Source organism: Podarcis melisellensis (assembly GCF_964234715.1).
Source record: "Podarcis melisellensis genome assembly, chromosome: 13".
Classification (NCBI taxonomy): Eukaryota; Metazoa; Chordata; class Lepidosauria; order Squamata; family Lacertidae; genus Podarcis; species Podarcis melisellensis.
In genome coordinates, this window is record NC_138545.1 from 21,763,355 (window position 1) to 21,776,885 (window position 13,531).

The 13,531-nt window shown below is 51.5% G+C and overlaps 1 protein-coding gene and 1 long non-coding RNA gene across 3 annotated transcripts in view; one reads left to right on the forward strand and one right to left on the reverse strand.

Moving 5' to 3' along the window:
- Positions 1-201: 201 nt before the first annotated feature.
- Positions 202-13,531, forward strand: part of KREMEN2 (kringle containing transmembrane protein 2) — a 30,252-nt gene continuing 16,922 nt past the window's right edge. The window contains exon 1 of one of the 2 annotated variants that reach the window (XM_081885489.1): positions 202-1,511. In XM_081885489.1, coding sequence (XP_081741615.1) covers positions 1,445-1,511 — 67 coding nt within the window. In that variant the 5' untranslated portion in view covers positions 202-1,444. Of the gene's footprint in view, positions 1,512-10,950; positions 11,098-13,531 lie in introns of those variants that run through there. The other variant, XM_081885490.1, reaches the window with a different exon arrangement.
- On the reverse strand, positions 7,037-9,814 carry LOC309355662. Its single transcript, XR_014162581.1, has 2 exons — positions 8,703-9,814; positions 7,037-7,692 (listed from the first exon to the last, which is right to left on the reverse strand). It is a non-coding gene; the product is annotated as an uncharacterized lncRNA (long non-coding RNA).

Sequence of the window (13,531 nt, forward strand, 5' to 3'; positions counted from 1 at the left end):
AGAGAGAAAGAGAGCGAGGCGGCCGCAAAGAAGTCGCGCCGAGAAGAGAAGCCTCCTCCTCCTCTCGGCCCTCCCCTTCGGGATGGGACGTCCCAGGGGCGGCCGCCGGTCGGGGCGGGGAGATCTGCTGGGAGTGGGGTGGGGATGGCGGGGGAGCCGCCTTCTCTTCTGCCTCCGGCTGCCAGGGGAGCGAGCTGGGGGGAACAGAGAGCGGAGGGCGGCGGCGGCGGCAGCAGCAGCAGAAGCCGCCGAGCCAAGAACCGGCCCCGTCGAACAAGCGCCCAGCGAGGGAGCTGCGGGGCTGCCGCTGCAGGTGGTTCCACCACGAGGGCGGCGGCTGCCCAGGCTCCTCTGGCGGCTGCCTGGGGCGGGTTCCGACCACTCGCCCCCCAGGAAAAGCCCGGACTACCACAGGTCCGCCTGGACGTAAGCAGAGCCACAGACTATTCCTCTCGGTTTTGGTCCGCCTGCGAACTCCGGATCCGCTCTGGAGAGGGCGGGGAGTAAGGATACGCTGAACACCGCCGCCTGACAGGCGCCGAGATCCCCTCCGGGATGGAAGGAACCCACCTGGTGAGCAAACCCGTCCTGGACAAGAATTGATCCACACACCATCCCTCGGGGCTCCGGAGAGACTCCAGATTTGCCCAAGGAGGGAGAAGGAGGCCGAGAAGGGATTGGTCGGAAGCCGAGAGGGGAGGAGAGAAAGAGAGATCCACGAGCATCACTTCTGGCAAGAGATCTACCGGATCCGAGATCTTACTCGGCGGCTGAAGCGGTGAAGAGAGCTAAGAAGGGTGAGGCGGGACCCCGTCCCGTCTGACCGCCGGATCCTCACCCAGGAAGACCGGGGGAGATGAGCCACCGCGCTCGGACTCTAGTGGATTCCAGATCCTTTGGGGACAGCCGGCTCGGAACGTGGCAGATCCGGAAGGATACCAGCTAAGCTTGCGCCCCGTCGAAGTGCGAGAGAAACTTCGCTTGGGACCCAAGGCGCCCTCGGGCTGCTGCACTTTCAGGACAGGAGAGGACAGTCGCCTCCCCACGGTGCCCCTTGGGGACCAGCGACATGTGATCCCTAGATCCTGCGGACAGATCAAAGAGATCCTCTCCGACCCACCGACTGCTTGACAGCGACTTCCCCGGAGCAGGAAGAGGAGCCGAGGGGTATCCGAGCCCCTCCGATGCAATGGCTAGTTAGCAGGCTCCACCCGCGAGATCCCAGAAAACGACTGGATCGCCAGCGTCCTTCACCGCCATCCATGCAGACCCTGGAAGATCCCGCCTAGATCCTCGATTGGCTGGTGCCGTGACAGTCCAGAGACACCCCTCTTGTCCCTTCCCTCCCCCAGCTGAGCTCTAGCTTGGGACCCTGGCTGTTCCTACACCCTCCAGGTGTGGGGCAGCCTGGGTGCACCGGGCAGAGGGGTGACACCGTCCAGAAATGCCCTGGGTGGTCTTTGGTCTGCTGTTGGTGCTTCTTCGAGGGTCGAGGGCTCTGCAGAGGGCAGGTGAGTGAGAACTGCGGAAGGGAAGGAGGGTCTGCGTAATAGTGAGGGACAGGGAGGGGGGTATTAGAGCCAGGGTCCTCTTCTCAGCTCTGGGAATGGGGGCTGGGGGAGCAGGGAGTGGCCAAGTGTGGGGCAGGAGGGCTGGGAACCACGAAGAAAATCCAGAGGGAGCAGGGCAGGACTCTTGGGTCCCCCTTCACAGCTCTGGGACAGGTGTTGAATGTGTTAAAACTTGAAATGTATGTTGGGGGAGGCAAGACGGCCAGGACTCCTGGGTTCTCTTTGAGACTGTTTCTACTGACTTGAGAAGCAGGACTCCTATATTGTCTGTCCCTTGAGGATGTGGAAGGGCAGTCAGTGGTACATGGAAAGGGGCTGCCGGTGCAAGAGTCCCATTGCACTGGTCCTTTGGTTGGCTGGCAGTGAGGGGGGGGGGCTGATGGCCAGAGAGAGAGAGGAGAATGGTTGGAGCTGCCGTTGTGGTTGGCAGCATCAAGCCTTTCCTTGGCCTGGTAGGACCCCTTCTGGCTCCCTCCCCCTCTCTCTCCCTCCCCCCTCCCAGCCTCCCTTGCTTGGCCCGATGAGCCCCCAGCCTCAAAGGCACAGTTCAGCGGCCACCTGTCCCGCCCGGTCCCGACGGCAGACAGACGGAGCCCAGCCGATTTCACACACTCAGCCCCTAGACAGCTGCTGGACCCCTGCCGCAGCAGAGAGAGAGAGAGAGAGAGAGAGAAGAGAAAGAGAAAGTGTCTGGGACAGATCCCCACCCCTGCGGTCCAGTTCTTCACCCACACTTTCTGGCCCAGGCGGCATCTGTCTCCCCACTTGCGTTTTGGCTGCCGTCCAGGATACCTGTCAGATGGGAATCCCAAGTGGCAGGAACTGGCTCAACAGGGTTGGGCTGGGTTATAATTGGGGAGGTAGGCTGCAGTCTGCAATGCTGCTGATGCTAGGGATCTGCTGGGGTGGGGTGGGGGGGGTAGGAAGGGCCCCGCCTCCCCCCAGAGCAAGGTATGCTTTCCTTTCTTCATCCTTCCCCCAACCCAACTACTTTCAAAGATATTCATCAGCTTGACAAGCCATTCCAAGATTTGGGTCATAGAATCTGGGTCATAGAATCTCAGAGTTGGAAGGGACCATGAGGGTCACCGAGTCTCCAGCCCCCTGCAATGCAGCAATATTTTGCCCATTGTGAATCTCGAACCCACAACTCGGAGATTAAGAGTCTCATGCTTTATTGACTGAGCTCTCTCTCTCTCTCTCTCTCTCTTCTCTCTTCTTCATAACAGAACATTTTTGTGGGGAGGCTCTAAGCTGGATATTGTTGTTCCTTCAATGTCCCTGGCACTTTACAAAGAATGAAATGGCAGGTCTCTGCCCCAACAATCATACAGTATAAAACAACAGATTCAAGTGTGGCAACAGAAGGGAGGAGGGGTAATTGGATGCAAGGGCCATGCGGGGAAGAAAATGTGATTATTTCAGTGACGTATACTTAACTTTAGCTGCAGTAGGCAGAGTACTTGGACCAAGAAATAATGCCAAAGGCTTGATGGAACAATAAGTTCTGTTTGTTTTCCCCAAGTGATTTTATGGATAGCAATGCAGGTAACAGGTTATGTTTTAATCGCCCCACCCCCCAAAAATAAAACCATGCCTTTTGATTTGGAGATTCATCTTTTGGCACCAAAACTGATCATAATCACCCCAATGCTTAGAGGTTCTTTTTCTTCTTTAAGATCACATGCGGGGGTACATTCCAGAGAGGCCATATCAACGTGGCTCAGCGACAGAGCACAAGCCTTGGCATCTTCAGTAAAATAATAATAATAATAAAGCAGTGGTTGATGGGGAAAGCTCCTGGCTGAGACCCCCGGGAGCTGCTGCCTGTCAAGAGTAGACAATACTGGGCTTGAGTCTGCACCCACATCATGCATTTAAATTGCATGGCTTTCCCCAAAGAATCATGAGAACAGTAGTTTACCCTGCACAGGACTGTGTTCCAGCACCCTTCACAAACTACAGTTCCCTGGTTTTTTGGGAGAAGCCGTGTGCTTTCAGTGTGTGGTGTGAAACCAGCCTTTGTCTGAGTCTGTAAAATTACCGGTAGGCAATTTCACAGGATAAGGTGTATCAGAGAAGCCCAGCTAATACGGGGATGTTCTGGGTCGAGGACCCTGGGGGCTTCACTAACTACGAACCCTGAAATTTGGGATCTCAGAGTTGTAGTTAATGAAGCTGATGCCATGGGTGCAGATGCCCCTCCTGGCAGGGGGGGCGTTGGTGCAGGAAAAAAGTAGGCTGGCTACATTCTACCCACCCAGCAGGGATCTAGATGCTGAATCTGGGCAGTAATCAAAGATCAGATGGCGACCATGTCTGGCATCTTTTTCTCTCTGGCACCTTTTAACAAAGGGATTTTTAAAATCTCTCCCCCCCCCCCAATATCTGACACCAGTTTCAAAGATAAACCTATACAGGGAGTCCGAGGCAGAGTTGTGTACAGCCTCATGCAAGTATCTGTGGGGAGGGACACTCTCTGTCGCTGGAAGAGGACATCCTGAACCTGCCCCACCTGCTGCCCCAACAATCACACGTAGGCATCCGTCACCAGAACAAAGCCGTGGCTCTTCCCTGGCGCAGCTCTGGAGTTGTCGTGCCTCTTGCCGGGTGCTGAGGGCATAGCGCAGCAATGCCCTTACCTGGGTGGGCTTGGTGGGAGCTGCAGTCCAAAGCCACATGGAGGGCACCAGGTTGGCAAAGGCTGCTGTAGGGCAAGGATCACCAATGGGGTCCTCTCCACACCAGCTGAAATTGGACAAGACACTCTGTTCTCGCCAATACCCTAGGCTGTGGCATGTGCTTGGTTGCTGTGGCGGTTTCTCTGCTTTGCAGACGTTCCCACGGTCCCTCAAAGGTTGGCAATCCCGAATGTCAGGCTTAGAGCAGAGAGACCTGGGTTCAAATTTCCCCACTCAGCCAAGAAGCTCAATGAGTGACCTGAGGCCAAGTCATTCTCTATCTCAGATAAGCTACACCACAGGGTTGTTGTGAGGATTAAAGAGTGGGTGATGGTGGTAAATGAGGACATTGTAGGATAAAATAAGCACAAAAACGGAGGTTCCTCTTCCAGACAGCATCTTGAATGGTACATGAAGGAAGGCTCTACCCGTCACAGAGTCCTATCCTTCCCTGGAGATACTTCCCCCCTGCAAAACAAGGCATTCTCTGCTGTATGGCAAGAATATATTCAGCAAGTGAATTTTGCTTGCATGGCAAGCAGCTGCTGTAGATTCTTTGCCGGTTGAACTTCTGCCTTTATATTGTGCGCTTGGAAAAGGCAGGACAAAATGTTGGCACCCCCTGTGGCTACAGAGCACAAAGCCCAGCTTGTTGTCTCTTTGTTCTTTTACTAGGATCAAAACCACAGTTTCTCTCCCATTTCCTTTTCAACAGGAAATGCTGGACAGTCCCTTTCAAATTTGCTTTTTTGTGTGTTTTCCCACGTTTGAGATGCTGAGCACAGAAAAGGCCAGCTGCAGTGCAGCAGACTGCCATTAGGGGGTGCTCTGGCTCAGGAGGCAGTTGAGCCTGTTCATTTCTGCTCTGTTCCCCATTCCCCCTTTATAAAGGTGGTTTTAAACCTTTCGTTTTCTTGTGAGGGTGCCGTCACTGACCACTCTCCTTAAACCAAGCATGTTTCTTTCTCTGTGTGAGCATAGTCATTGCATACAGAATCAATCAATACCCCTCTGATGTTTTTTCTTAACATACTGTATTGTCGCAAAAGGAGGAGATTCACAAAGAGTGGTATAAGAAAGGTAAATTACTTTCTGCCTTTGTGGAATGTTGATGCTTTTGTAATTGTGAATACAGAACTGGGGTTAATTTATGCAGGAATATAGAATCATTAAGAATATAGTCTTTTTTCTTTTTCTTTTAGAAGACATATAAACTGATTGCCATCACCACATCCTGCACTAGTTAATTATGCTCACATGTTTATTGTTGGGTGAGCTAGGATTTCCGATCCCTATTGTGTGGTTTTGAACAGGGAACCCCAGGTGTGAAGGAAGGGCAGTTGTGGAGGATTTATTCCGTTACATACATTTGCCATAAGCGTTTATCAACCAGCTACTTCAGTCCTCTGGATAATTCCCGTGTGTGCAAACTAAGCTGATCTACTGCCTGTCATTAAGTTGGGGGAAAGAGGTGGGGAGAGGAAAAGGGGGGAAAAAGCAACTTCTCAGATACACATTGGTCAGGCTGGTTGAAATCCTTTCAAATCCTTTGAAATTCAGTTTTAGTTTTACCTACCCTGTATAAAGGAGTCTACCGTTGCTACTTTTCAGTGGCCCTTGGCTTCAGAGATGAGCTGCATTTTGTGGGCTTCCCCACCTCTGGTAGTTTGCAGAGTGCCTTAGATCTTCCCTGTTTACTCTGACCTCAGCATCCCTTTGGTCCTGTCGGTAGCTGACCCACATCATGGTGGAAGAGATACTTTGCGGATCAATTTCCAGCAGGGTGGAGCAGCAGGATGATTACCAGACTAAAACTGTTTATTTTGTATCCTAGGTTAGAAAAAAGCTCATTCCATTGTGTGCGCACAATAATAACTGTTGCTAGTATTATTATTATTTGCTTGTAAAGTGGCATCAACATGTGTAGCAGAGAAAAATGAAGGAGATGGGTCTCTGCTCCGAGGAGCATACAATCCAAAATTTGTAAATAGAGGAGGCGTAGGAGGGGTAGAAAAATGGAGGCAAAAGTAAACAGGGGAAGTATATCTGCTGTGTACAGTTACATGTACTTGGGCTTAGTTGCAGGAAGGGATAGGAACTAAGGGGCAGTGAGGATTGTCAGGCCATGCCTTTGGGGGCAAGGTGAGCAGGAGTGCCCCCAAACACAGCAGAGCTGGCTTACCATCATTTGAAGTGGGGCATTGTCAGTGGTGACTGGTGCCCATTGGAACTGGTGGGTCAGAAGGCAACTGACAGTAGGTGGAGCAAGGACTGCCGGCCTATTGGCATGCGTTTGCATAAATCAGGGATGGAGCAGGAGATCTTGGGCCTAGTGCTAAAGCCCCATGGATTGGCCATCTGGAATGCCCCTATTTTGGAGTAAGTGAAGCAATGCACATTGCCATCAAAAGAGGTTGGCTTAATGGTCTTCCATCAGAGAAACGGTGGGTTTTGAAGAAGGATTTGAAGGAACAGGGGTAACATCCCAAAGATGCATTGGGTGGCAGTTCCAGACATGAGGGGCAGCAAGGGGAAAAGGCTCCAACCTGCAGGATCAGCGTTCAAGGATAAGGGGAGCAACATCTGGGGAATCACAGTTTTCCCATTCCTACGCTGGGACAAGGGAGAAAGTCGATTCAGTTTGCATCTCAAGGCAATCATTTGCATGATCCAGAACAATATGCGAACTGAAGGAAGCAACCCTCCCAAAATTTGCACTTTTCCAAAGTTGGCAGTGCAGCTTTCCAGGCAAGTGCTGTGTACAAAAATGCACATGCTAGCATAAAGGGTACATAAGTGTGCCCATGTTAGGGAAGATAACATACAAAAAATACATTATATCAGGGAGAATTGCTTTGCAACAATGCACATACATACTAGGCAAAATGGCATATAAACAAGTTGCACTGAAATGCTCATGAATGTTCACGAGGCCTTAAAAAAAAACACGTAATTGTGAACTGATGTGGAGATATGGAGAACTGAATATAAGTTAAGGAAAATGAGAAACTGAGAAAAACCAAAACAGGCAGATTCACCCATCCCTATCCTACACTAAGGCATATTTTGTATTATGCTTTTAAGAGTTATTTTTAACCATAACAGCAAACACCTCCCATTTAGATCACTAGAGGACAACCTATTGCAAAAGTAAATTAACGTAGCATGCAGAACAGGAATTTCAGCAATGCAACAGATGCATTCAGGCAACAGCCCTGGGTTGGAGAATTGGCTTTTATTTATAACTCGCCATTCCGCCAAGGAACTCTCCCCTTGTCCCATTTTATCTTCACAGCAGGCTTATGAAGCAGGCTACTGGCTGAGAGAGATTGATGAGCCCTGAGAACTTCATAGCTCAGGGGGGATTTGAAGCTGGTCTCTCCCCAGTCCTAGGTTGCCAGTCTAACCACTGCACCAAACGATCATATTACTGTTCTCATCTGTGAAATGTTAGAGAGTATTCTGCCTGTTGCATCCATTTATTAACTGACCAGGAACGAGACTTTGGGTTTGTAGTGGATAGCTCCATGAAAATGTTGACCCAATATATGGCAGCTGTTTGATGCCATCGGGCAGGACTGTGGGGCAGAGGTCCAGAACCCCACACTCAGTAGAAGGAGCAGGCCCCCCCAAGTGCAGCAGGGGTGGGGCTTGCTGAATTTCAAAACAAGGGGGAAAGCTGTAACTCAGTGGCAGAGCATCAGCTCTTCATGAGGAAGGTCCCAGGTTCGATCCCAGCATCTCCAGGTAGGGCTGGCAGAGACCCACACCCGAAAACCCTGGAGAGCTGCTGCCAGTCAGTGTTGGCACTATGGAGCTAGATGGGCCAATGGTCAGACTCTGTATAAGGCAGCTTCCTATGTTCCACAGCTGTGGCTGATGTGGCAGACCTGCCATCCCAAAACTGACATCACAACTTGTACCTGGCTGGCCCTGGAGCAGGGCAGGGCAAAGTGGGGGCTGTGAGGACCACCCTGCCCTGCCCCAGTGCCGTAGGAACGGCAATGCTGGCAGCACAGCTTTTTGTCTCTGCCCTGCAATTTTGTCCGCTACTGGTAATACACATCTAAAGGGAGAGGGGGATGAGACCGTTTTAAATAAACGAAATAAAACACATGGCCATCTAGAGAGCTCCCCCACCCCCATAAGACCATTAAGTCTGGAGTGTGAAATGACCCACTGTGCACCCCATCCCTATCTCCAGTTTCCTTTCCCTCCTACACACCCTCGGCTGACACCTCCACATTTCCGTGCATCCCGAAAGCGGAGGTGGGACTCGCATTTCAGGGCCATATCCGGTGCTCTGGCCTTTATTGAGCATTCCTCCAGATTTGTCTGTGGGGAGGTTATACATCGGAGAACATCCCTCCGGATTAGTTTGCACTGAGCTCATGTATAACTTCCTATCAATTGATCATTATCCCACCCTTTTCTTTGTCACTTTCCTTACCGCAGAGTATGTTTTGAAAAGTGGAATGATGTGGATTTGTTGCACCAGAACTTTTCAGTTGTGCCAATCTTAGTTTCTGGTATGTGATTGAATCTGCCCTGCAAAAGAGTGACATTTGGGAGGTGGCAGCTGTCTCTCTTTCGGGCTTTTATTGACGATCTGCTGCACATCCATGTCACTGAGTTTCCTCATCGTCAGGACGTTCAAAAGGTCATTAAACAAGTCCTGCTGGATCAGATCCAAGGTCCATCTTCCCTCACTGGTTAGTCATGCCTCTGGGAAGCCCAAACGCAGGGCATGGGAGCACAAAAGCCGTCTCCCTCGTTGTCGTCTTCCAGCTAGTGGTATTCAGTGGTATACTGCCTCTGCTCAAGGAAGTTCCATGTAGCCATCATGGTTACTAGACAGGGATAGATTTATTTTTCCTGAGGGCCCAGCTAGATGTGACAGCAGGAGGGCAGCTGGCAGAAGGAGGTGGCTGCCTCAGGCGGTAGATGTGGAGGGGTGTCAAACGGTGATGGCAGCTCCCCTAAGCTTGCTAACTGCTGCCCTCAGGTGCGAGGGAGAGAGCCTCCCAGCTGTGAGACCTGAAGTGAAATTCTGCTGTCAAAACTGTCAGCCTGGTTGGATTCTGAGGTGGGGAGAGAGGGGCACCTTCTTTGCCTCAGGAAGCAAAATGTCTTGGACCGGCCCCGTCATGCTTTCCCTCTCGCACTGGGTTTCTGCAGCCGTTCTATCCCCCTTTTCCAGCTTGCTTCCACTGTTGCAGCTAAGAAGACAGAAATGTATTTGGAGCAACTGGCTGAGGTAGCAGTAAGCTGAGGGGAGGGGTCCACACAGCAGCTCATCGCTGTCTCTCTCCCATGTGTAAGGTGGAGTACACACCATATGTAGAAAGGGCACGACTTACCCCAAAGCATTCAGAGAACTGCAGGTCGTTGAGGGTGCTGGGAACTGTAGCACCATGAGGGGTAAACTACAGTTCCCAGGGTTCTCCGAAGGAAGCAGTGCGCTTTATAAATATGATGTGCACACAGGCTGACCTCTCTTTTCACGTGTGAGCTGTACATACATGTGCATGATGCCTCCCTCACAGCCGGCCTAGTCTGAAACATCCCCAAGGCGGAGGAGGATTGGTAAGGGAAAGGTAACTGCCTTCTGAAGAAACCTCCCTGGTTTTCTCACGCAAGGGCAAATGTCCAAGGAGCTCCAGGAACCCTGGAGTGGGGAAGAGAGAGCATGTGCGTGCACACATGCGCTCCCGCTCATCCTCACACGCCAGTTCCTAAAGGTGTGAAAGCGCCCCCGGCATCTACTTATTTATATATTTATTGAAAGAAAGGCATTGCAAGTACTCTGGGAATTCTCCTCTGCCCCCTTCCCTATTGCTTCGCCGCGACAGGCTGTTGGCCTTTGGACAGCTGCGGCAGCTCCCCAACAGGAGGAAGTTCTCCACAATGGTACCGAAATAGCTAATCCCACCGTTTGTCGGAATAGGGCTATTTCTCTCCCCACCCCCCGGTGTGCGTTCCATTGCGTTTCTTCTGCAATCCCAGGGCTCAAGAGAACAGAGAGCCCTGAGCCATTTGTCCCTCTGATGTCCCCCCCGCTCCTGATCTCCAAGGCCACCTCACATTCATGCCCCCCCACACGCCCCGGTCCCCAATTCCACACTCCCCCCCACCCCACCCCCGCCGCTAGGCCCAAGCAGCCTGTAGCGTCGAAGGGCCCAGCTGCCAACACTTACCACCTGTTAGACATCCAGGCTCCAGGCCTCTGTAGGCTTCAACGTCCGTCTGTCCCCACCAAGAGATCTCCCCCCACCCCGCAATCCCTACGCCCCCCCTCCCCGCCCACCCTTTTTTGCTTTATATCAACCACCTGTTTATTATGTTCTCAGCTATTTCCATCCCTGGCAACAGGTGGGGCCTGTCCCCCGGGGCTTCTGTCTGCTGGGCTGGAAAGGCGTCTGGTTACACCACGGAGAGGCTTCAGGCTCGGGGGCGCGGGGGGGGGGGCAGTGGCAGGGAAGGCAAAGCGAGGCTCCTGGGCCTATTCCCAGCTGTGGAAGGACATTAATATGTCTGGGATAGAACAAGGCCGGCTAGGAGCCAGGACTCCTGGGTTCCCAGGGAGGGACAGGGCCCAGAGCGGCCGGTTCTCTTCGCCAGTTCGGATTATGGGCTTCCTTGCGTGGGGCACAGGCAGAACGCAGTCTGGCACTCAGCGTTATTTTGTTGGGAAGAAGCCCGTCCGCATTTGTGCCTATTGTCCTTTTTGAAATGGGGCGTGTGTGTGTAGTGTAATCAGGATTCTGCGTCAAGAAAATATGCATTCTGCAACCTGGATTGCCTGCTGAGATTTGCTTCTGCTCTTCACGGGGAGGAGCAAGCAGGTAGGCAAGTCTCCCCTGTTGATTCCTGGACATGCCATGCTCTTATCCTCCAGATTAAACTTCTCTGGATTCGCTGCATTCCCAACACAAGCAAACAACAGACCCCCAATTCCCACAGCAAGAAAGGCACTCCTGAATTTTCACACAGCCCCACCTTTCTGCTTCCTGATCCAGTATCTGTGCCTTCTTTGGACTGGTCTGTCTGCAGTGGAAGGAGGTGGCAGAAACCTGAGGTGGTCAAATAAGGGGCTGTACCCCATCAGGCTGCAGGTGAAGAATCAAACTTTGGGATGTTCCTGCACACAGCAAAAAACCAACCAACAGCAAGCAGATATTGGGCTGTGCCAGAATTTTTCTTATTGATGTGCTAGATTTTTCTTGCAAGGTGTTACAAGGTCTGTTTGTTTTTTGCAGGAACATTTATTGACGCAGGACAGACCAAGACGTTTATCCCTGATGATAGGTTGCAGTTAGTCATGCCAGTGCAGGGGAAGAACTTTGCCCATGCTCAGAAGCACACTGGCCCTCATTGTTACTATGCATTGCATGCTCTGGAGCTGGCCTGGCTATGGAAACACGTTACCTGAGGCAGTTGCTGGTGATTTGAGAGCAGGGCTGGAACCCATTCCCCCCCTCCCGAGACTAAAGTCCAGAGGGACCCACTGCTGACCTTGCTAGAGGTCAAAGAGCTGGATTGGAGGGGGGGAGTCCTGTCCACCCCCCCTTGTGCTTTGCCTGCACTTGACTGTCTTGGCATGGCAGATTAAATGCGCCTTTGAACTCTTTGATCTTCCTCCATTCCCCCCCCCCAATATAAGATCTAAAAGGGTCTCCTGTGTTTCTTTTGCCTGCAGCCAAGGCTCACACGACACCCTCCACACCGATTCCCTTTGAATCTTCAAAGCCTCTGCATGCTTTAACTGATTACACATTTAGCATCTCTAATCTCCTCTTGGCCCCCACCCGGGAGGCAGCCTTGGGACATGTCCCTCTTCTTTCAAGCTTGTCTTGTCACGCTTGCTCTGATGTTCCTCCAGCTCCACATTTCAGAGATTTGGGGGTGGGGGTGGAAAGGAGGGGCAACTGGAGGTCTCTGGTGAACTGCCAGGGAAGACGAGAGCCCCTTGTCTTGGACCCTTGGTCGGCTTGCACTCTTGGGCCCAAGCAGCCCTCGAATTGTAGGAGGAGAGGTAGGGTGGCCCAGGGACACCATCAGGAGAATGACGAAGGGGGGTCTCCGAACGCAGTAAGGCTCACCTGCCATATTTTGAAACAAGCGAAGGAAAACGGAATATTCATTGCCATTTCACTTACTTCCCCCTCCACCTCATGTCCAGAGTCTAAAATTACCTAACTGCAACTCTGGGTACGGGTGGGGGTGTATGAAATCCACAAGCTTCAATCTCTGACTTGCCTGAATTTTATTTATATTGTGTCGCTCTGTACATTTCTAAAAAACAGTACCTAAATGGTATGTGTCATAAAAGGTAAGGGGGCTGGAAGCCCTTCCTTCTCTCCCTCCCGCCAGTAATTTGACCACTGGGTTGCTCAGGTTATTAGAACATCTCTAAACATTAGGTGCAAGAAACTGTGTTTTTCCACCCTGCTAACAACCGTGTTTCCCCGTGGAATTCACAGCCACCAGATATCAGAATCATAGAGGTGGAAGGGACCATGAGGGTCCAACCCCTGCAACGCAGGAATCTTTTGCCAAAAGTGGGGCTCAAACTCACAATCCTGAGATTAAGAGTCTTACACTCCACCAACTGAGATTTGTTGGTCTCCGATAGTATCAAAACTATCATCTTGTGCCTCAGTAGGTTTTTTCAGGAAGCTGCTGCTCCCCATTAATCTTGAATCGTCAGACAAGATTGACAATGTACATTTAGAGCACATCTAATGCACATTTGAAGCAAACAGCTGTCCTCCCCCCCAAAAAAAGAATTCTGGGAACTGTAGCTTTTTAAGGGTGCTGGAAATCATAGCTCTGTGAGGAAACTACAATTCCCAGGATGGCAGGGGGGAAAGTAATATGTTTGAAATATGCACTGAATGTGTTCTAAATGTGGATCAGGTCTTTTCCTTCAGAGGTGGCAGGAATAGTAGCTTTGCTCTGCACAATGCTACCCCGGCTCCTGGTTGTGTTCACCAGAGTGCACGGCTTTTTTCAAAGCTGGTGAAACTGGCAAGGTTTCCTTCCCAGCCTTACCAGTTCTGCAGGGGCATGGGAGCAGCGGAAAGGGAGGATAGATTGTCTGAAGAAGCCAGATTCTTTATATCAGTCAACCAAGAGACACTTCCCAATGAGGGAGGACAGGTTAAAAGACAAGAAAATCCATTCCCCCAGTGTGTGGAGGGCAGGGAGGAAGTGGTGGGCGGGAGACTGAAATACACTTCTGATCAACTGCGTCCTTTGAGAGGTGTCATGAAACCA